At 39.8% G+C, this 22,435-nt stretch overlaps 2 protein-coding genes across 7 annotated transcripts in view; both read right to left on the reverse strand.

Annotated features, from left to right (window-relative positions):
- RUFY2 (RUN and FYVE domain containing 2) overlaps nucleotides 1-13,949 on the reverse strand; it is a 59,062-nt gene extending 45,113 nt beyond the window's left edge. For all 5 annotated transcript variants that reach the window (XM_074958887.1, XM_074958888.1, XM_074958886.1 and 2 more), the window contains exons 1-5: nucleotides 13,815-13,949; nucleotides 11,370-11,543; nucleotides 10,345-10,462; nucleotides 3,801-3,902; nucleotides 1,300-1,423 (exon numbers count right to left, since the gene is read on the reverse strand). In XM_074958887.1, coding sequence (XP_074814988.1) covers nucleotides 1,300-1,423; nucleotides 3,801-3,902; nucleotides 10,345-10,462; nucleotides 11,370-11,543; nucleotides 13,815-13,818 — 522 coding nt within the window. In that variant the 5' untranslated portion in view covers nucleotides 13,819-13,949. The remainder of the gene's footprint in view (nucleotides 1-1,299; nucleotides 1,424-3,800; nucleotides 3,903-10,344; nucleotides 10,463-11,369; nucleotides 11,544-13,814) is intronic.
- A 7,140-nt stretch (nucleotides 13,950-21,089) lies between these two features.
- Nucleotides 21,090-22,435, reverse strand: part of DNA2 (DNA replication helicase/nuclease 2) — a 36,424-nt gene continuing 35,078 nt past the window's right edge. For both annotated transcript variants that reach the window (XM_074958892.1, XM_074958891.1), the window contains exon 21: nucleotides 21,090-22,279. In XM_074958892.1, the coding sequence (XP_074814993.1) occupies nucleotides 22,225-22,279 (55 nt within the window). In that variant the 3' untranslated portion in view covers nucleotides 21,090-22,224. The remainder of the gene's footprint in view (nucleotides 22,280-22,435) is intronic.

The raw sequence follows: 22,435 nt of genomic DNA on the forward strand, positions 1-22,435 counted from the left end.
CCCACCACACACACTTCTCTCTCACATAGTTTCAGTCTTTACCCTCTTGACTGACATATCTATCTTTTCATTCTGGATTTGTCTCCCATGATCCAGACTCTTGTCTCAGACTGGCTCCCAGATGTCTTGCTGTCAGCTTAAAACTTCACTTGGTCAAAACTGAATTCTCTATCTTCCACCATCTCGACACACTTCTATTTTTCATTACTGCTGATATCACTACCATCCTCCCTACCCCTCTTCTTTTCCCCATATCCAGGTTGTGCCCAAATCCAGGTTTTGTCCATACAGCTAAAACTCTTGTTCATGCCCTCATTTTTCATAACTTCACTACTCCAACTACTTGCTTAATGTGGCCTGACATCCATACCACCCTATTCCAATCTATACCAAAAACAAATGCTGAGATCATCTTCCCTTGCCTATTATTCTGACCATATTAAGTCCTCTTCCCACTAGCTATTTCTTTTCCAACACATCAGTAGAGACCTGTGCAGATGCAAAACTTGTATCTGCATCCAATCCGTGATCTGCAAAAATGGTCTGCAGATATAAAGCAGATATCCACAGATTTGCAGGGCTCTACACACCAAGTTCAAGCTTCTTGTATTAATTTTCCGAGGCCCTTCATAACTGTCACTCTCTGCTTATCCTATCTTGCCTCTGACAGCATCACCTCCAGCCTTCTTCACCGTCAATGATGCCCTATTCGTCAGCTTCTCCTACATCAACCTTTACACACAGAATGCCTCTCAAACTCATTTGTACGGCCACTATCTTCTCCTTCAAATCACTCTTCAAGACTCATTTCTACCGTCTCCTATAAAAATTAGCAAACTAACCAAGACTGGGTAGAGAAGTATTTGGGGATACCCGATTTTATGTAATTTTTTAAAATGTAGAAAATAGACATGCATTTCTTTATTGGCAGTTGTATGTTGCTTGTAATCTTAGATTATAATTTTTCAAGGCACAGACTATGTCTTCCAATAAGTGCCTAGCACACTGCAGGCAGTACAATAATACAAGTAAACAACAGCAACAACTGTAGACAACTTACCCCTATGATTCAATAGTGAACTGATATTAAGTAAGAGGCAGTTCTACTTAACTATGGCATTTTGGAATTCAGGAATTATCACTAAAAGTGTTTAAGTTCAAATAATTTTGTAAAGAAAATTCATTGTCATGGATGAACAGATTGGAACATATTTATAAGTAGCTATGCATCTGCCTCTATAAAAGCATTGACCATTTTCTTGAAAAGTTCCTTTCAAAAGAAGTTTATAATTCACTTACTTGTGAATCCAAGTCTTCTCCCTTTACACACAGGTTAGCATCTATCACATTTAACCCAACCAAGAGCCCAACAATAACTGCTCCTTCTTCTTCCATCATCAGTGCATGATATTCATAAAATTCACTGTAAAGTAATAAAACATCTTGTATCAGAATAATTATTTATTTCCTGCAACATTTTAACATATTGAGATTTAGTAAGTCACTGGTAAATGGGGTGTGTGTATCTGAGCTGTTCCTGTAATTTTAGCCTTACTCTGATGTTCTTAAAGATTAATCAGATCTGTACATACTGTAACTTCATCACTGATCTTTAACTAAGAGGAAAGCAGGGACACTAGAAAATGCAGGAAAAGTGGTAATTATGGGAAATCGCGCCACATGTTTTGTAAAAATATTAAAGAAAATCTTGCCATATTTGTGAAATGTTCTGGAGAGACTTCAGATATAGCATATTTGATTTTTTTTAAGAGAACTGGGCTTGAAATCAAAGGAGTAAGAAATCAGGCAAGAGATTGGCTGGAGGAGGAAAAAGGCAGGAAGAATTTTCTAAAGCTGTAGTAGTCTTTAAAGAAATGTATGCTCTGTTAACAAAGTTACATGCCCAACCGACACAGTGTCAAAAATCTTACCTCCTCTCTGAATTTATTTTTGTTAAAAACAAAGTTTTGTGATGTCTGAAACAGAAACACTGTTAACCATTTAGTTTTAAATATTTTTGGATGTTTACTACATTTTCAAATATATTAATTTCAATTACAACACAGAATACAAAGTGTACAGTGCTTACTTTATATTTATTTTTATTACAAATATTTGAACTGTAAAAAAAACATTGTATTTTTCAGTTCACCTCATACTGAAAATTGTATTGTACTGTAGTGCAATCTTTATCATGAAAACTGAACTTACAAACGTAGAATTATGTACAAAAAGCCCTATGTAAAACTTTAGAGCCTACAAGTCCACTCAGTCTTACTTCTTGGTCAACCAATCACTCAGACAAACAAGGTTGGTTACAATTTGCAGGAGATAATGCTGCCTGCTTCTTATTTACAATGTCACCTGAAAGTGAGAACAGGCGTTCGCATGACACTGTTGTAGCTGGCATTGCAAGATATTTACGTGCCAGATGCGCTGAAGATTCATATGTCCCTTTATGCTTCAACCACCATTCCAGAGGACATGCTGATGATGGGTTCTGCTTGATAAGGAGTGCGGACTGATGCATGTTCATTCTCATCATCTGAGTCAGATGCCACCCGCAGAAAGTTGATTTTCTTTTCTGGTGGTTTGGGTTCTGTAGATTCTGCATCAGAGTGTTGTTCTTTTAAGACTTCTGAAAGTATGCTCCACACCTCGTGCCTCTCAGATTTTGGAAGGCACTTCAGATTCTTAAACCTTGGGTCGAGTGCTGTAGCTATTTTTAGAAATCTCACATTAGTAACTTTTTTGCGTTTTGTTAAATCATCTGTGCAAGTGTTCTTAAAACAAACACGTGCTGGGTCATGAAACCGCTATAACATGAAATATATGGCAGAATGCGGGTAAAACAGAGCAGGAGACATACAATTCTCCCCCCAAGGAAAACAGTCACAAATTTAATTGGCGCATTATTTTTTTAACAAGCATCATCAGCATGCAAGCATATCCTCTGGAATGGTGGCCAAAGCATGGAAGGGACATACGAACGTTTAGCATATCTGGCATGTAAATACCTTGCCACGCTGGCTACAAACGTGCCATCTACAAAAGTGCCATGCAAACGCCTGTTCTCACTTTCAGGTGACATCGTAAATAAGAAGCAGGCAGCAGTATTTCCTGTCAATGTAAACAAACTTGTTTGTCTTAGCAATTGGCAGAATAAGAAGTAAGACTGAGTGGACTTGTAGGCTCTAAAGTTTTACACTGTTTTGTTTTTGAGTGCAGTTATGTAAACAAAAAAAATCTGCATTTGTAAGTTACACTTTCACGATAAAGAGATTGCACTACAGTACTTTTATGAGATGAACTGAAAAACACTTTATTTCTTTTATCATTTTTATAGCGCATATATTTGTAATCAAAAATAATATTATAAAGTGAGCACTGTGCACTTTGTATTCTGTGTTGTAATTTAAATCAATATTGAAAATGTAGAAAAAAAATCCCAAAATATTTAATAAATGTCAATTGGTATTCTATTGTTATAAGTGTGATTAATTGCAATTAATTTTTTTGAGCTAATCATGTGAGTTAACTGGAATTAATTGACAGCCCTAAGGATAACTAATTTTTTCCCATGGGGGGGAAGGGGGAAGAAGAGACCCTTATAGGCTGAATCGTGCCTGGAGCTTATAATGGAAGTTCATATATATTTCAACTGCAGTATCACAAACAAGAAGTTATAATGTAATTAAATTTTATGATATGGTAAAGTGCCAAATATAACACTAGACTTGATTTCCTAAACAAATTTTGTTAAAAACTTAAAAAGATAAAATTTCAACAAAATCACTAACCTAAGGAGATCTCTTTGAATGATTAAACAGCGTAGATAATCAGCCATTTTTTTTTGCATTAATGCCAATCGTAACCAAGCCCGGGCACGGCCCAATGGTGTTCTGAAAAGAAGAAAAATTAGTCAGGATACAGCTGCACATCAATTAGTCTTATTGCCTTCATGAATCAGTTTGTTAATACACAAATTCAGATTTTAAGTTATTATTTGAATAACACTCAATCGGTCAATTAAAAGACAATTATCTATTTTTCTAAAGCAAAAAAACAAACGAACAAACGCTCACACACACACACACATTCTCATTGGTTAGTATAACATGCTGATTTGCAACCAATTATAAACTTTATATTACTTTTGGTACTTTTAGGCTAATAAGGAGAATATACTATATTTACATATATATATTACCATACATTTACTCTTTCTTAATATTTACATTCTTATGTTAGAAAATGCTGAAGTACATTTCTTATTTATGAGATGATAATCTTTTACTCAGGATTTGTGTCAAGTTGCATTTGGATGAAAACTGGAATTCAATTAAAAATGTACAAAACAAGCATTTTACATTTTTTATTAGTTAAATAAAACTACCTTCAATGTTCCAGAATACACAAGAAAAAAAAAGTCTACCTAAACATGTTTCATTTAAAACTAACGGATTTATTAAATAAAGGGATCAATAACTCAAGCCATGTCATTACAGATTTTTCATAGGATTAGTGGTATTAGTGGCATGGGTGGGAAGGTATATGTGAGGTGATCCATCCAGGGTAGCAGCAGGGTGTTGCCCTTCAAGCTGTGGCCCAGAGCTGCCCTAGAGCAGTACAGAGATAGTTTCTTGTTCTCCTGAGAGCCAAAGAGATCCCAAGACAGTGTTCCTCATTGGGTGAACATCTCATTCAGAACAGAATCATGGAACTCCCATTCATGATCTGTGGGAAAATGTCTGATGAGACTGGCTGCTGGGGAGTTCTGTGCACCTGGTGGGTATACTGTGAAGAGGGTTATATGGTTTCCGATACACCAATTCCAAAAACAACTGCACGAGTGGACCAATGGACACTGCCGACTTAAAAAAAAAAAAACTACGGATTCAGGCACATATACCCACGTGCAGAATACACAAAAGAACTATCACTTGAAGAAGCAGCATATCTTGCCTCAAGAAAAGCCTGCTTTTCACCTTTTCTGATGACCAGTCCCTAGACACAAACTTTAAGAATGTAATTTACAGTGTATATACTTAAGTCCTTACACACTATCGATGCACACATGTCACAATATTGATAACAAATGTGACACTGGCTTTCATTTGAGTCCTCACATGACACACTTTGGTGAACTGGAACATATAGGTCAGATCCACAAGATCCCTATAACCTCTCTACACCCCCTTGCCAGCTGGCATTAAGAGGTTCTTGGGTCACTCCACGTCCTTTAAGTTTTCACAATTACTAGATCTCATCTTCTCCCAACTTGTTTATCTCCCCATGGACTGGAAGATAAAAAACAAGCTTTCCTGCTTTTTCAACTCCCAGTCCATTTCTCAATTTTGAATGAGCTTGTCCAAATGAAAAAAAAAAAAAAAAAAACGTCTGCACCTGCTAACTAAAACTAAAACCGCAAGTAATTAAGGCAAAAGCTTTTCTACATAACAAGCTGAAAGTACTTACATTTAGAAATATGTAAATACCAGCATTCACTCCATTGTAAAGACTGAAAATAATACAGATACTTAATGAAGTACACAACTTTGTGATATATTCAAAAAGCTTAAGTTAACCTCAAAAGTTAAATATGTTTTCCTCCTGATTCTGTATATACTTAAAAATGTACCAATCCTTTTTAACTCATTACAACCTGAGGAGGGCTCATTGACGTAGCTTTTTATAATTTACTTTAGTAGACTACAGTAATTTTAGGCCTTAACATAGGTTGTCATAATAAATTTAATTTTCAACATTTTTTCCAAAATAAAAATGTATTTAATTTAAATAAAAAAATCCAATTTAAAACAAAAAAATATTATTGATTTTATCCATCTTGTAACTAGAAATCATACAATCATAGAATATCAGGATTGGAAGGGACCTCAGGAGGTCATCTAGTCCAACCCCCTGCTCAAAGCAGGACCAATCCCCATTTTTTGCCCCAGATCCCTAAATGGCCCCCTCAAGGACTGAACTCACAACCCTGGGTTTAGCAGGCCAATGCTCAAACCACTGAGCTATCCCTCCCCCCATAATGTTTTCATGAATTTATTTTTGAAAATATTTGAAGTAAAATAGTTTTTGTTTGGATGCCAACATTTTCCAGCAGTGTTTGCAACCCAAACAGTGCAGTACTATGCTACCGCATGAGAATCAGAGAGTGAAAACAACCACTCTATTTTAATTGTCCAAGCAAAGCACTGTGTAGAAAGTAAAAACAACATAAAGGGTAAAATATAATTTTTTTTTATTGGTTAAGGTACTAATACCAACACAGGGAAGAAAAATAAATGATTCTTAATCTGACAGTGTCCTTTTAAAAATGTTTACAATAAAAGTTCAAAAAAATTATTTTATTTAGAAAAAGTTTGGAGAATATCTTGTAAACAGGCCCATCAAGAGAAATTTGGAGCCCAGGTACATCAAGTTTGCTGGGGACCCACCCCCTTCGATTTCACCCAGTTACAGAAGTTTGGGGGGCCCCAAAGTTTAGGGCCTCAGTACAATTGTCAACCTTTGTCCCCGATATTTTCAGCCCTGCTTTCAAATACTCACAAAGTCAGGAGGGTTTGAGAGAGAAGCATGTGGACGTCCACTACCAAACTGTGCAGGAATCCTATAAAGTTTGCACAGCTCTATCTTTAGACCTTATCTTTTTTCAAGATAGTTTTACTAACATAAAGGTGTGTCCCAAACACTGAACAAAATGCAAAGAGGATGAATATATAACTGACTGGGAAACTCTGTTAGAAGCTATATATTTCCTAGCATATTAAGCAAACTAAATTTTATCACTGAGAATCACTGCAATGGTCTAATGACTCTGCTGTTTGCCACAATATGAGGATTAGAGTTACATCCTCCAGCTGATGCCATGGGAACATCATGTACTTGAAATAAGGCTAGCGGTAAACAAGTAAACTTGAGGATTCCAAAAGACACCAGCACACCAAAAAGAATAAAACATTTACAAGACTGCCTCAGTCACCTTATTTTTCCCCCAATAATTAGATACCAGCAACACTGGCTGATAACAAAGACATTATATTTGATGCTGGAAACAGAGAAGATTTCATTTAATGTCTGATCAAGCTAAGAATGGGAAGGCAGGCGGATTACTCTTCGCTAGTTAACCGGTAAGACAGTCTTTGTTATATTATTTTTATGCAACATTTGGAAAATTAGCACAACTGAGACATAAGGGTATTACCTTTGTGGGGAGCATGGGCTGTTATAGCAGATAAAGAAGGGACAAGACAGAACTGGGGAGGGGAGCAAATCAAATCAGTATCTTAGATGTCTGTATACTAATGTGAGAAGTATGGGAAATAAGCAGGGGAAAACTTTAAATGCTAATAAATAAACACAACTATGACATAGTTGGCATCACAGAGACGTGGTAGGATAATATGCATGACTGGAATATTGGTATAGAAGGGTATTGCTCAGGAAGGACAGGCAGGAAAAAGGGGAGGAGGTGTTAACTTATATATTAAAAATGTATACACTTGGACTGAAGTTGAGATGGAAATAGGAGACAGACCTGTTGAAAGTCTCTGGGTAAGGATAAAAGGGGTAAAAAACAAGGGTGGTGTCCTGGTAGGGGTCTACTGCAGACCACCTAACCAGGAAAAAGAGGTGGATGAGGCTTTTTTTAAACAACTTTAACAAAACTTTAACAAAATCATCCAAAGCACAGGACTTGGTGGTGATGGGGGACTTCAACTACTCAGATGTCTCTGGGGAAAATAACACAGCAGCGCGCAGATCATCCAATAAGTTCTTGGAATGTATTAGAGACAATTTTTTATTTGAGAAGGTAGAGAAAGCTACTAGGGGAGAGACTGTTCTACATTTGATTTTGACAAATAGGTAGGAACTGGTTGGGAATTTGAAAGCGAAAGGCAGCTTGGGTGAAAGTGATCATGAAACGATACAGTTCATGATTCTAAGGAATGGTGGGAGGGAGAACAGCAAAATAAAGACAGTGGATTCCAGGAAGGCAGACTTTAACAAACTCAAGGAGTTGGCAGGTAAGATCCCATGGGAAGCAAGTCTAAGGGAAAAAATAATTGGCAGTTTTTCAAAGAGACATTATTAAGGGCACAAGAGCAAACTATCCCACTGCGAAGGAAAGATAAGAAGTATGGCAAGAGAACACCAGGAGATCTTCAATTTCAAAAAAAAAAAAAAAGTCCTACAAAAAGTGGAAACTAGGTCAAATTACAAAAAGAATGAATATAAACAAACAACACAACTATGTAGGGACAAAATTAGAAAGGCCAAGGCACAAAACGAGATCAAACTAACTAGAGACATTAGGGTAACAAGAACACATTCTACAAATACATTAGAAGCAAGAGGAAGACCAAGGACAGGATAGATCCATTACTCAATTTGGGGGGGGGGGGGGGAGGAATAATAATAGAAAATGTGGAAATGGCAGAGGAGCTTAATGACTTCTTTGATTCAATTTTCACGTTTAACATAGTGAATGCCAGTGAAAATGAGATAGGATCAGAGGAGGCTAAAATAAGGAAAGAACAAGTTAAAAATTACTTAGACAAATTGGATGTCTTCAAGTCACCATGGCCTGATGAAATACATCCTAGACTACTCAAGGAGCTGACTGAGGAGATATCTGAGCAATCACCGATTATCTCTGAAAAGTCATGGAAGACAGGAGAGATTCCAAAAGACTAGAAAAGGGCAAATATAGTGCCAATCTATAAAAAGGAAAATAAGGACAACCCAGGGAATTACAGACCAGTCAATTTTACTTTTCTATCCAGAAAGATAATGGAGCAAATAATCAATCAATTTGCAAACATCTAGAAGATAATAAGGTGATAAGTAACAGTCAGCATGGATTTGTCAAGAATAAATCGTGTCAAACCAACCTGATAGCTTTCTTTGACAGGGTAACAAGTTTTGTGGATGGGAGGGAAGTATTAGATGTGGTATATCTTGACTTTAGTAAAGCTTTTGATACTGTCTCACATGACCTTCTCATAAACAAACTAGAAAAATGCAACCTAGATGGAGCTACTATAAGGTGGGTGTAAAACTGGTTGGAAAACCATTTCCAGAGGGTAGTTATCAGTGGGTCACAGACATGCTGGAAGGACATAATGAGTGGGATCCAGCAGGGATCAGTTCTTGGGCTGGTTCTGTTCAATATCTTCATCAACAATTTAGATAATAGCATAGAAAGTACACAGATAAAGTTTGTGGCCGATACCAAGATGGGATGGGTTGCAAGTGCTTTGGATGACAGGATTAAAATTCAAAATTATCTGGACAAACTGGAGAAATGGTCTGAAATAAATAGGATGAAACTCAAGAAGGACAAATGCAAAGTACTCCATTTAGGAAGGAACAATCAGTTGCACACATACAAAATGGGAAATGACTGCCTAGGAAGGAATACTGCAGAAAGGGATCTGGCCGTCATAGTGGACCAGAAGCGAAATATGAGTCAACAGTATAATGCTGTTACAAAAAAAGCAAACATCATTCTGGGATGTATTAGCAGGAGTGTTGTAAGCAAGACACAGGAAGTAATTCTTCCGCTCTACTCTGCACTGATTAGGCCTCAACTGGAATATTGTGTCCAGTTCTGGACGCCAGATTTGAGGAAGAATGTGGACAAATTGGAGTGTCCAGAGAAGAGCAACAAAAATTATTAAAGGTCTAGAAAACATGAGGAAAGATTGAAAAAAATTGGGTTTGTTTAGTCTGGAAAAGAGAAGACTTAGAGGGGACATGATAACAGTTTTCAAGTACATAAAAGGTTGTTACAAGGAAGAGGGAGAAAAATTGTTTTTCTTAACCTCTGAGGATAGGACAAGAAACAATGCGCTTAAATTGCAGCAAGGAAGGTTTAGGTTGGACATTAGGAAAAACCTAACTGTCAAGGTGGTTAAGCACTGGAATAAATTGCCTAGGGAGGTTGTGGAATCTCCATTACTGGAGATTTTTAAGAGCAGGTTAGACAAACACCTGTCTGGAATGATAATACTTAGTCCTACCATGAGTGCAGGAGGCTGGACTAGATGACCTCTCAAGGTCCCTTCCAGTGCTTTTCTTCTATGATTCTACCAGTACAATAAAAGGCATTTCATTTTTAAAGTATTTAGCTTCTTCAGTGTGAGAAAGGTTCTTCTTCTAAATTCTCTCAACACAGTATCTTAAAATCCAAGTACTACTTTTGCCACAATATGTTTTGCTCTTTAAGGGTCTGAGCTCTTCCACTGACTCTAATGGGCACTGGATCAGGCCCCAAACCTTTATTGCAGCAAATGTTATGTTTTTACCAACACTACTCACTTGAGGCCAGGTAAATCTCTGACGCTAGCTGCTATCTCCTCAGCTTCTGGGTACAACTTCTCCACAAGTTCCAGCGGGCCCCAGATTGTTTTATTGTAACTTAGAAAAGATTTTCTTACTAAAGAAAAGGAAAACATAATTTCGTTGACATATTAAGTTACTTACCTTACTCTCTCACATACAGTTTACAACAGTATACCTGGGTTAGAAATTGTATACATACATTCTTTTAAAATACTGTACTGTGAATATAGGTATTTATATGACAAACTAATTAACCTTTAAAAATAAGTCACAGTGGTTTGGGAATTTCTGAAAAGAATCTTATAAAGTAGCAATTCTGTTTTCATGTTTCAAACAGATCTGCTGAAGCATAACCATGGTTGACTGTGCGCTGTACGAAGAAATACTTCCTTTTGTTTGTTTTAAACCTGCTGTCTATTAATTTCATTTGGTGACCCCTAGTTCTTGTGTTACGAGAAGGAGTAAAAACATTTCCTTATTCACTTTCTCAACACCAGTCATTATTTTATAGACTTCTATCATATCTCCCATGAGTCATCTCTCTTCCAAGCTGAAAAGTCCCAGTCTTATTAATCTCTCCTCATATGGCAGCCTTTCTATACCCCTAATCATTTTTGTTGCCCTTTTCTGAACCTTTTCCAATTCCAACATATCTTTTTTGAGATGGGGCAACCACAACTGCATGCAGTATTCAAGATGTGGACATAACATGGATTTATATAGAGGCAATATGATATTTTCTGTCTTATTGTCTATCCCTTTCTTAATGATTCCCAACATTCTGTTTGCTTTTTTGACTGCTGCTGCACATTGAGTGGATGATTTCAGAGAACTATCCAAGACTCCAAGATCTCTTTTTTGAGTGGTAACAGCTTCAGACTTCTTATAGAGTGCTGTACAAATTCAAACTGCTGTACAAAGAGGATAATGCATCACATTCTAGAAACAAAATTTCAAAATGGTTTGGGACAGGAAATACATGAATAAAGTGATTACTGCACCTTTAAGACCATGTTTAAGGCAGTGCTCCATAACGACAAAGAACTGTTGCAAAGGTGGATAGTCAGAATCCAGAGTACGGCCAAAGCTCAAAGCTGATTCAATCAATCCTTTGATACTCAATTTAGCCATGTTCAGCAAATTTGCTCTTTCTACAGCTGTTGGGTCTTTTACAGCTAAAACAATCGAAAAATAAGCATATTTCAATTAGGAAAGCAAAAAAAATTCACTAAATGCCTTCCTGTTCAAATCACTTTGATCCCAATCTGTATTTAATCAAAGGAATAAAATCCATTAACTGCTGTAAAGTCACAGTGCTATAAAACAGCATTCACTCCAAAACAAACACGCTTACACAAACATAAGATGTGTAATATGTAAATACATATGAAGTAGGCTGTTATTGCCTTCCATTCTTCCATGCACTCTATGGGATGTCATAATTTGAGGCACACTTATTGTCTCAATTCATTTCAGTACTGGTCACGACCAGAAGGGCAACCTAGCTTGGCTTGTAAGACAAAGTGAAAGCAGCACTGACAATGAATATGGAAAAAGCAATGAAAAAAAAATCAGCTAGTTAACAGGGCTCAGAGACTCTCTTCTATGATACCAAAGCTGCAGTCACATAAGTACAAGACATGTGTCTCATTAATATAGTATATCCAGCAACATTATTTGAATCCAAGTTATATATCCAGCATAGAAACAGATGTCAGTTATCTCCTTTACATATAAACAGTTTGTATTGTGGCCCTGATTCCACAAAGACTTAGGCCTGCATTTAACTTTACACACTGTAAAGTCCCACTGACTACATTCTATGAGTAGAACATGGTTAAGCACATGCATAAGCATTTGTAAGATCCAGACATAGTTCCTCACCCACTAGCATAATACTGTAGTTTTGATTTACAGTTCTACACAGGGAAGTTTAAAGTGGACACACAAAACCAAGTTTCTTTTCTGTATTTTTTTAAAACTCATTAAAACATTTCTACCTATAATACATAAAACTTTCCAAAACAATCTAAATTGGGGCCTAAAACTAGTTGACCACTTTAACAGGGTGCATTATATGTTTCTGATAAAATGGGAAATGACTAACAGAATATGTTATGAGAGTTATATAATTTATTATACGGTCATGATACTTAATCCAGTACTGTCAAATCCCATAATTTTATCAGGAGCCTCATTCTATTTGTTTCTCTTAAAATCACAATTGCTGGAATCAAAGAGATCACATGAGAATCTCAGTTTTCTTGCTTTCTTTTAAGTTTCCAGCCCTTACTGTTTTAAATAAAAGTTTGAAAAGGGAGAGAGAGCTGGGGGGAGTCCTCTCTCCCTGCTATAGCCCTGGGGCAGCCAGCACCCCAAACCCTCATCCCCAGCCCCACCCCAGAGCCCTCACCCCCCAAACTTCTGCCCCAGTCCTGAGCTCCCTCCCACACTCCAAACCCCTCGGCCCCATCCCTACCACATTAATTTTGTTATTGCACCAATATGGAGGTGATGTATCACACATCACCTCCATATTGGTGCACATAACAAAATTCATTCTGCACATCCATGGAAAAAATTAGTGTGAACATCATTCCAAAGTGCGCCCATTGTGAGTTCAGGCACTTCGTAACTGGACTAAGATGGGCCGTTCAGTTGAACCCTTTTATGATTTAAGTATTTTTTTTTAATTGAACCATTTCGCTATAGATCAGGAAGGCAACCTGCACATGCCCACACTTTAACACAATCATTCCACTTCACTTTACAAGGAGTGGCACCATGCCCAAGATACGCAGAGGCACCCCAAACAATTCATGTTTATTTTTCTTTCCCAAAACAGAACCAGTTCCCCCCTCCCCCCGGTGCAGACACAACGGCGAAGGCTCTCCCATTGCTCCGCCCTCCCCAGTCCCCACAAAGCACCTGGGGGGCTGCTCCCCGGGAGGCGCCCGCCACCCCCGCGGCCAGACAGCACCTCGCCCAGCAGCAGCCGGCCGCTAGCGGCTGTCTGCCCCGGGGGGGCAGGCGCCCGCTCCGCATCCCACACGCCGACGACAAGCATCGTTCTCGGGGGCTCGGCTCCTTTGTCACCGCGCTGCCCGGTGTTGCTCGGACCCGTTGCCCGCAGGGAGCCACGGCCTGGTGTCTGCTTACCCGCCCGGCCGCCCCGCCTCCCCCGGGAGCAGGCGGCCCCCTCACACCGCCCGCCTCGGGCGCGCAGAGGCGGCTGGAGCCACCCCAAGTTCTGCCGCGAGGCGGCCGGGCCACGCACCGACCAGCCGCCGCCGCCTCGGGCTGCCGCTCCGCGCCCGTTGGGAAGCGCCGCCTCATCCCGTTACCTCCCCACCGGGAACCGACAGCTGCCCCCGGGGAGCCCGAGCGGGACCTGCCACCGCCCCGACTCGCTGCCCCCCGCCAGCGGGGAGCAGAGGCACCCTCACCCATGGCCACAGAGCAGCCGCCAGCTGGTCGCGGGCGGGCTGGGCTCCCCTACACGGCTCCTGCTCCAGCCCTTCGCAGGCTCCTTCCCCTCCACTCCCCCGTCACAAGCCGCACTGCGCCCCCGGCGGCAGGAGGACCTGCCCCTCTCTGCCCACCATAGAGCGCAACCAGCGGGGAGTGGCTGCTACTGGGCAGAGCTCAGCGTGGCTCCCCCGTGCTCCAGCCACACACAATCGCCGCTGACGCCGCAAAATTGGGGTCTAGAGCGAGCCTTGCCCCACCCCTGAGAAACAGGAGGCAACTTATGGGGCCAAGCCTCACCCTGCTCTTTCATAAGTAGCCCAAACTACACAGGGCTCAGCTACCACCAGCGTCCTACACAGGCTTGCAGCAATAGCCCCAGAGGAGGCTCACAATCATAACAGAGAAAACGTTAGCCTCTCTCACTCCTGAGTGCACACATTCAAATACCATTTCTGACCTAATGCGTGATTTCCTTTTGTATTGACAAATGGGCGTATTTTGCATTGCGCAGTCCATCGCTTTGGTGTAGCTTTAGATTGTAAACCCTTCAGGAAAGGGATTCTGTCTTCTATAATTGTACAAGCATCCAGCCTTTGGGTCCTACAATAGTATAAATGTTTATAATACAGTGTTCCCTCTTTAGGTAAATTTTGTTTATGCACCAATAAGCCTATTCTCCCATGGCCCTTGTCAAAAGTAATTGAAGAAGAGAAGTCCAAGACTGAGTTTGCTGCAGCTTCTAGTTTCTTGGGATAAACACAAAAGGTGCCCTCCACCTACAGCATAAATTAAGTGAAAAGGAGTACTTGTGGCACCTTAGAGACTAACCAATTTATTTAAGCATAAACTTCTGTGAGCTACAGCTCACTTCAGTGGATGCATTCAGTGGAAAATACAGTGGGGAGATTTATATACACAGAGAACATGAAACAAAGAGTGTTACCATACACACTGTAAGGAGAGCAATCAGGTAAGATTACTATTACCAGCAGGAGAGTGGGGGGGGGGGGCCTGTTGTAGTGATAATCAAGGTGGGTCATTTCCAGCAGTTGACAAGAACATCTGAGAAACAGTGGTGGGGGTGAGGAACAAACAGGGGAAAATAGTTTTACTTTGTGTAACAACCCATCCACTCTCCGTCTTTATTCAAGCCTAATGTAATGGTGTCCAGTTTGCAAATTAATTCCAATTCAGCAGTCTCTCCTTGGAGTCTGATTCTGAAGTTTTTTGTTGAAGAATTGCCACTTTTAGGTCTGTAATCGAGTGACCAAAGAGATTGAAGTGTTCTCCAACTGGTTTTTGAATGTTATAATTCTTGACGTCCAATTTGTGTCCATTTATTCTTTTAGGAAGAGACTGTCCAGTTTGGCCAACGTACATGGCAGAGGGGCATTGCTGGCACATTATCACACTGGTAGATGTGCAGGTGAACGAGCCTCTGATAGTGTGGCTGATGTGATTAGGCCTTCTGATGGTGGGCCCTGAATAGATATGTGGACACAGTTGGCAACGGGCTTTGTTGCAAGGATAGGTTCCTGGGTTAGTAGTTCTGTTGTGGGGTTGCCGGTGAGTATTTGCTTCAGGTTAGGGGGCTGTCTTTATGCAAGGACAGGCCTGTTTCCCAAGATCTGTGAGAATGATGGGTCATCTTTCAAAATAGGTTGTAGATCCTTGATGATGCGTTGGAGAGGTTTCAGTCGGGGGCTGTGATTGATGCACATATTTCTGCTACAGGTGCTGCATGTAAAAGAAAATAGCCATGCTTTCCACAAGTGAAAGCATGCCTAAGAAACTTTATGACAAGGGACCCTTTGGGAGCTGGGGTTGTCATGGCTATTGGGGAAAAAAAAAGTTCAAGGCTCTTGCACTGAAGCATTGACAGATATGCTGCAGCTCAAACATCCTGCTTCAATATGGTAAAAAAAAAAAAATCTGACATTTATCCCCATTTTATAAAGTACATGTAACAAAATCCTTGCTCCCTCAGACTAATTAATTAGTTTAGCATTACCCTTGGAAGGTAGAGAGTAGGAAAAGGAAGTAGAGGCACTGTTACAGTTCATCAGCTGCTCAGCCATGATCAGCAGCTAGGATAGCGTATCAAGGGGCAGAAGTGTCTTATAAAGAGAAGTTAAGGAAAGGGCTGATCAGGCTTTATGAGGGAGTTTTGCCTACATATATAGGAACATGCAAAAGCCTTCAGAGATCTGCAAGGCACAAACTGATTAACAAGCAAGAACAGTTAGAAATGTTGGTAAAGCAAAGACATGATCAGGCTCATGAAAGGTTAGTAGATAAGCTAGATGAGGGAGTAAATAACGAAGGGGTTGAAATATAAAAAGCTTGTATTCAGGAGTGCACTACCCTAGCACTTACAAACCCTACTCACACACCAGGATCCCACTTTTCTAGGCACACTAAAATGAGATGAAAGTAGTACTAACTGTAATATAGGAACCAAGAAATTGATACAGGTAAGTGAGTACAAGGACACAATGAGACAATATTGGTCAGCATGATGGAGTACTGGTACACGGAGATCATGGTCTAACTGTGCCTACAAAAACTGACCATTACAGAAAAGGAATTTTAGAAAGGTGGGTCACAAGAGGAGAATGAGGTAACATTACAGCTGGGTGTAGCCAGACAGCCAGCCCCCCCTCTCAGATCAGCATTGCTGGAAACACACGGGAGCCAAAAACCACAGGGCACTTAACATGAATTCCAGCACAGCCTTTGAAGCTGAGAGAAGCACAGGTGTGCTGCGACAATGTGCCACTGGGAACATATACAACAACTGGGCTCACAGCAGGCAGAGGTGCTGTGACAGACATGGCTCTTAGCCCCTACTAAAACAGCATGATGCACACACACCAACATCCTAGGTGGGAAAATATTTACCCTAATAAAAGGAATGTCCAGTAGTTGACACTTATTGTTTCTCTCCCTTGCAAGTGTGAACTACTCTTGCGAGAGCTGGCGTCACCCCGACAGACCAGCCCCAATTTGGCATAGAAAGGAGAAAAAGAATAAAGGAGTACAGAGGTATAAGTAGGGGACCTACAGCACCATGATTTTTGGAGTGCTTTTCACTATCTATCTGCTGGTCAGATAAGTGACAGCCTCCCAAGGCTTCTGCAGCTAAGAGGGTCCCTAAGCCTTGTCCCTTATTCGTCTTTCCGCGGAATTGAGTGACCGATCCTGGCTTGGCACCGCTGGAATCGAGAGATGCAAGGAGGGTAAGAAGCACCCACACCTGATCTCCTATCTTTAGTGTACACATATTTTGAAATAGATCTTTATACTTTGTTTTTCTTTCTTTGGGATTGTAGCTTCAGTTTTGTAACTTGTTTGTGTGTGTAACATCTCTACATTTAAATAAGTAGGCACTAGCAATTTTGTAACCACATGATTAGAATCTAGTTTAATAAATTTTGGTAACCATTTGTGCATAAGCCTGACTTGTTTCTCTGGTTTACTGTGAAGCAGCCAACACAATTAAAGAACCTCAGCCGTTTTGGCTATAAAGCCTGGCCATTAGGTGAGAGTACTAAGAGCCTAGCGTTGAGTTGTGCCGCCTCCACGGGGCAAACTCTTGGGGCACCTGTCAAGTCAATCCTGACTGCCCGCTGTGAAGGAGCTCTGAGCTCTAGCAGTTAAAGTCACAGGTGTAGAGAGGCTCTTAGTGCTGCCATTGGGGCACCTGTCAGTCAGTGTTGACTGCCCGCTGCGAAGGAGCTCTGAGCTCTAGCAGTTAAAGTCACGGGTGGTTAGGACCTTGGGGCATCCGTCAGCCTAGCCCGGGCTGCCCGCCGCGAAGGGACAGTGTGTCCTAGCGGTTGAAGTCACGGATGGTATAAACGGGCATAGCTGGCACCTCACCAAACATCCCTGGCCATCGGCTAACACTGGGTACAGTAAGCAGTAAGGGCACCATAGGAGAAAGCACAAAGGTATTTGTTTGAAAATTTAACAAGTGAATGATAGAAACTGCCATCATGACAGAGAGGAAGTGGAAGTTGACATGTGGATAATGAATGAAACAGGATGATAGGGTGGGGAATTGCAATGGAAGGCATTGAAAGTGAAGACAAGCAACATGTTTGTTACAACAGGGGAGAAGGAACCACTAGAAAATCAAAGAGAGGAATGATATGCTCAAAGCAACTGGTAAGAATCATCTGTAAAGCTGTATTCTGAATGGATATGATGGGGTAAGATTACATGTTTCAAGGGCAGAGAAAAAGATGTTACCATAATCAAGATGAGAGCTTGGCCAAGAGTTGTCCAGGTAGATGGATAGGAAAGGTCATATCTTAGCGATATTATGCAGAAAGAATAGGCAAGATTTAGACAGCCTGCAATTGAGGACTTAAAGAGGTCCATAAAGATGACACCCAGCTAACAGGCCTGACTGAAAAGCACAAAATAGTGATGCTATCTACATGGATTGAGAAAGGAGGTAGCAAAGAGGGCCTAGAGGGGGCAGGGAGAGATTAAGTGCTGTTTCAGTAATGTTGAACTTGAACTGACAGCAAGACATTCACAAGATTCTAGAAAGGCTGAGAAGACGACAAGTCTGGAGGAAAACCGAAGGGCGGGGGCAGGTGAAAGAAAGTAGCGGAGGTGCTCAGAGAGGGGGCTGACATGATCAGAGCATTGAACCAAGATTTTAGCAAGAGCATTCGGAATAGAATTGGGAAAAACAAGGGTATAATATTCAAGGCCAGCAAAGAGGCACCCGAAGCAGTCAAGACATGAAATGATGAGGATTGAAATTTTGTCTCTGTGGATAGAAAGAAAAAGCTGGAATTTAGATTTTAGGTAAGTATTAACAGGCTATTTCTAAATCTTGCTGAACACACAGATCCAGCCAGAGGGCCAAGTTAAAAAATTACTCATTTAAAAATATTAAATGAGTAGGAGGATAGCAGTGATGTCCACAGTGGCAGACAGAGAGGGCTTGGGGAGGAAAGATCAAGAGCTCAGCTTCACCCACACTGAGTTTAAGGTGACTGGAAATTCGTGAAGAGATATCAGGAAGTGATTATAAAGTACAGATGAGAAGCAACAGAAAACTGCCTATAGGCCAGCAGTGATACAGTCATACTGAATGAAATAGTTAGCACTAGCCTTTATTTGTATGTGTTAGCCTAAAATAAGTTTGGGATCAAACAACTTTTGTGTTTATTCTTATGAACTGTAGTTTTTAAGGAAGTGAGAAAACCCATTTATAAATGGTTCTCTAAAAATGTTTGCTTTTCTACAGCCTTTATCCATTCTGTCATTTGTTCTTATATAAATTTACAAGACCTGAAAATTTGTATATATTAGAAAGCTGTACCTTAAAGTATACCTTCTGTCCTATAAATTTTGTTCTTTTCAGATATTTATGAGCAAGTTGGTCATTAGGTTTGACAACTTCTCATGATTACTTAGAGGTATTGGCATTTCCATGAATAAATTATGGCTAGCCACTTGCCTGAGTCACAGGGGTGAGCTAATTAGTCACCAGCAGGCACAGTACAGAACAGAGGACATTACTGCTTTACTTCAAAATAGGGATTAGACAGAATCTGACTATGGACATTGAGTATCCAAAGACCTTCTTAAAGGCCTCCTGGGTGTTTGTCAGATCCATGCACCAAGATCCAACACTGCACAGTTGGAAACATTACTAAAAAGAACCCTAAATTAATGTAGGTAGAAAAAAGATAATGGAAAACTAAAGTAACTTTTTGTTAGTCTAATCCAAACAGCCACAAAGCTACAAACTTCATCTCACACATACTCCCAAGTTTAACTTCCTGCATCCAGATCCCTATGAAAGAGCAGAGGCGAGGAATGGAACAAGCAGTTCGAGGAAGAAGTGAGAGTTTTAAAATGGTCCTTTCACCAGACATTCAGCTCCACTTTAGTCAGCTGACAGCTTTTTCACTAAGATCTCACTTTTACAGAAGACTAAATTAAGACCTGTTTAACAGTCCTGGTTTAGGCTATAATTCTGGTATCTGATATTGGAGATTCCTGCATTTCTATACCAATTACTCTAGGATCAGGGCCTTAGTTTCTACATCAGAAAGTGAGCTGAATTTAGCACACTTTAGCTGTGTATCCTTACACACTGATGCCACCCAAAACTGGATATTAAGATTTTTTAAAAATTAAATCTTAAATTGTCATTCTAGCACCAAGACACTCCTGTATTATTAGGTTCTAAATGAATCCTGTATTTTCCTTTGTCAGTATATTTTCTCCATTTCTATGTATTCCAGCTCAGTGCAGTTTTATCTGTAGATATTTCTTAGTTTCAGCTAAACTCCACTCCCTGAAGAGAGCACATTTTAACTACTGGGGGAAGAGGGAGATGGCAGACTTACTCTTTTGCCTGATTTTCATGTAGTGTAAGTGAGATTTTACAAACTTTTCATTTAAGTTAATCAAAATCAGTATTATGTTATCAATAATAGGGTCAGATCCTCTGTTGGTATAAATCAGTGTACGTCAACATATACGAGCTGAGGATTTGGCTTATAATATTAAATATCTCAAACTTCAGAACACTTATAAGCAATTACTGACAAGTCAAAACTGAAGGAAAAATTCTGTGGAAAGAGATACCAGATTGCTCCAGCAAGCTTACTGAAGTATTGAAAGATTTTATATATATTATATATAATTTTTTACATGTTTTAAAACTTTCCCACCTTTAAATAGTTGTTTGTTGCCTATCATAGGCGGCAGGTTGCTAAGGCTCAAAGGGGCTCAGCCATACCTAATCTATTTTCTGAGCCTGCCCACCGCCAACCCAGCTTGACCGATAAAGGCTGGTGACCAGCATCTCCAGGGCCAAGAAGGGAATAAGGCAGGTATTGCAGGGGAAGAGGAACCACCTGTGTGCGGACAGACATCAAGTGACGCAGTGGTGCACTTCTCTGAATCCGTGAGCAGCGAGACCCAACAGGCTGGAATGGGTAGCCAAGCCAAACCTGCACAACAGGAGCTGCCTCTGCAGAGTGAATGGCGGTGGGCTCAGCCCCTTCAAAGGATATTTTCACCGGCTGCCTACGTTGCTATTGAAAAAACAGTAACGTACATAAGAAGTTCAGTTACACAGTAAGTCATTATGTCTTTAAGCATTTCAACTGAAAATAATGATATTTTGTTTGATTCAAGCAGTGCCATAACTAGCCCAATAGTAACAATTGAGCAAATTTTTATTACATTACAAATATTACAAAAATTAGTGAATTTTAAAACCAAAAATGCCCATATCTAATGTATAAAGTTATGAACAACCCTTAGGACACAACTTTGACATTAAAGGAAAGAAATGTGAAAAAATACAACGAACAGCATGTGTGTCTTTTTGTAGAGTCAAAAGTTAAAATCTACAAATTAATGTTGAGTTAATAGCATAAACTAAAGTATTAAGCATGAGGTAGTTCTATTTTAGCTCTCTTATACTGTGTCAAGTAAAGGGAAATTTGCATCATTTAAGGAAACAACCTGGCATGTAAGTTTATTAACAGTAAGTTGCAATTCTGTCTCCAACCCAACAACTCCCAAAAGAAAGCCAATACTACGTAGGAAATCCTGGCTCCATTGAAGTCAAAGAGTCTTGCCATTGACTTCAAGGTTGGCCAGGATTTCACCCGATGAAAGTTTTAACAAAACAAAAAAAAAAAAACAAAAAAAACCCCCTTTACTTTAATTCTTAAAGGCGAATAGGTATATCATATTTCTCAAAACTTATCCAAAAGCTAGTGGAGGACAGAGATACGTTATCAAGTTGTGTCAGTGTGAGAAGTCTGGAATTCAATTATGTATGTTCTTACACGTAGGACAGACTTTAAAGAGAAAGCAACAGAATGGGCACTGGAAATAGAAAAGGGAACTCATTTTCTAACAGACACAAAAACACAGTCTTAAAGTTTTACATAGAAATTCCCTTCTTTCTTGCAAAAAACTACATTTTAAAATCTGCAAAATCAGAATGATCCCAAATTTCTTGTCACTCAAAGCAGTGTATTATTTGTACTGAGTGGCCAATAAGAAGTTTCTTATCACCCACAAGAAATATATATATCCAAAGGAAAATGGAATATGAGAGTAGCTATCTAGTACCTCTACAAGTGCAGACTTTTGTGTTACTGATATGGTAGTGTCACACTGGTATTAAAATTACCTGTTTTCTTTAAAATAATTTGTGCAATATGGTGAAAAGAAACTTTTACAGTTTGAGAAACCAGACTGAAATCAAATCCATTCAGGCTACATGGTGCACTCAGCACCCATAGTCTACTAAACCATTATTTGCATTCAGCAGCACATATAGAAAATGAACAAGATGACTTTTCCCCCTCAAATTCTTCATCTTTACAATCATAGGAGGTTACACTGATAGACTCGTTCATGTGCCCCTGATGGAAGATTGAAAATGTAATAAAAGTTAAGGAAAATAAACTTCAAATACTTGAATAATATTTTGCTCTTGCAAAAGAGTTTCTAAGTGTAAGGGTCTGTCTTGTGTCAAAAGTAGTTTTGGGGCATATCACAATGCCATCTTCCAACCTTTCCACTTCACATGCTCTTT

This window comes from Natator depressus, chromosome 7 (assembly GCF_965152275.1).
Source record: "Natator depressus isolate rNatDep1 chromosome 7, rNatDep2.hap1, whole genome shotgun sequence".
Lineage (NCBI taxonomy): Eukaryota > Metazoa > Chordata > Testudines > Cheloniidae > Natator > Natator depressus.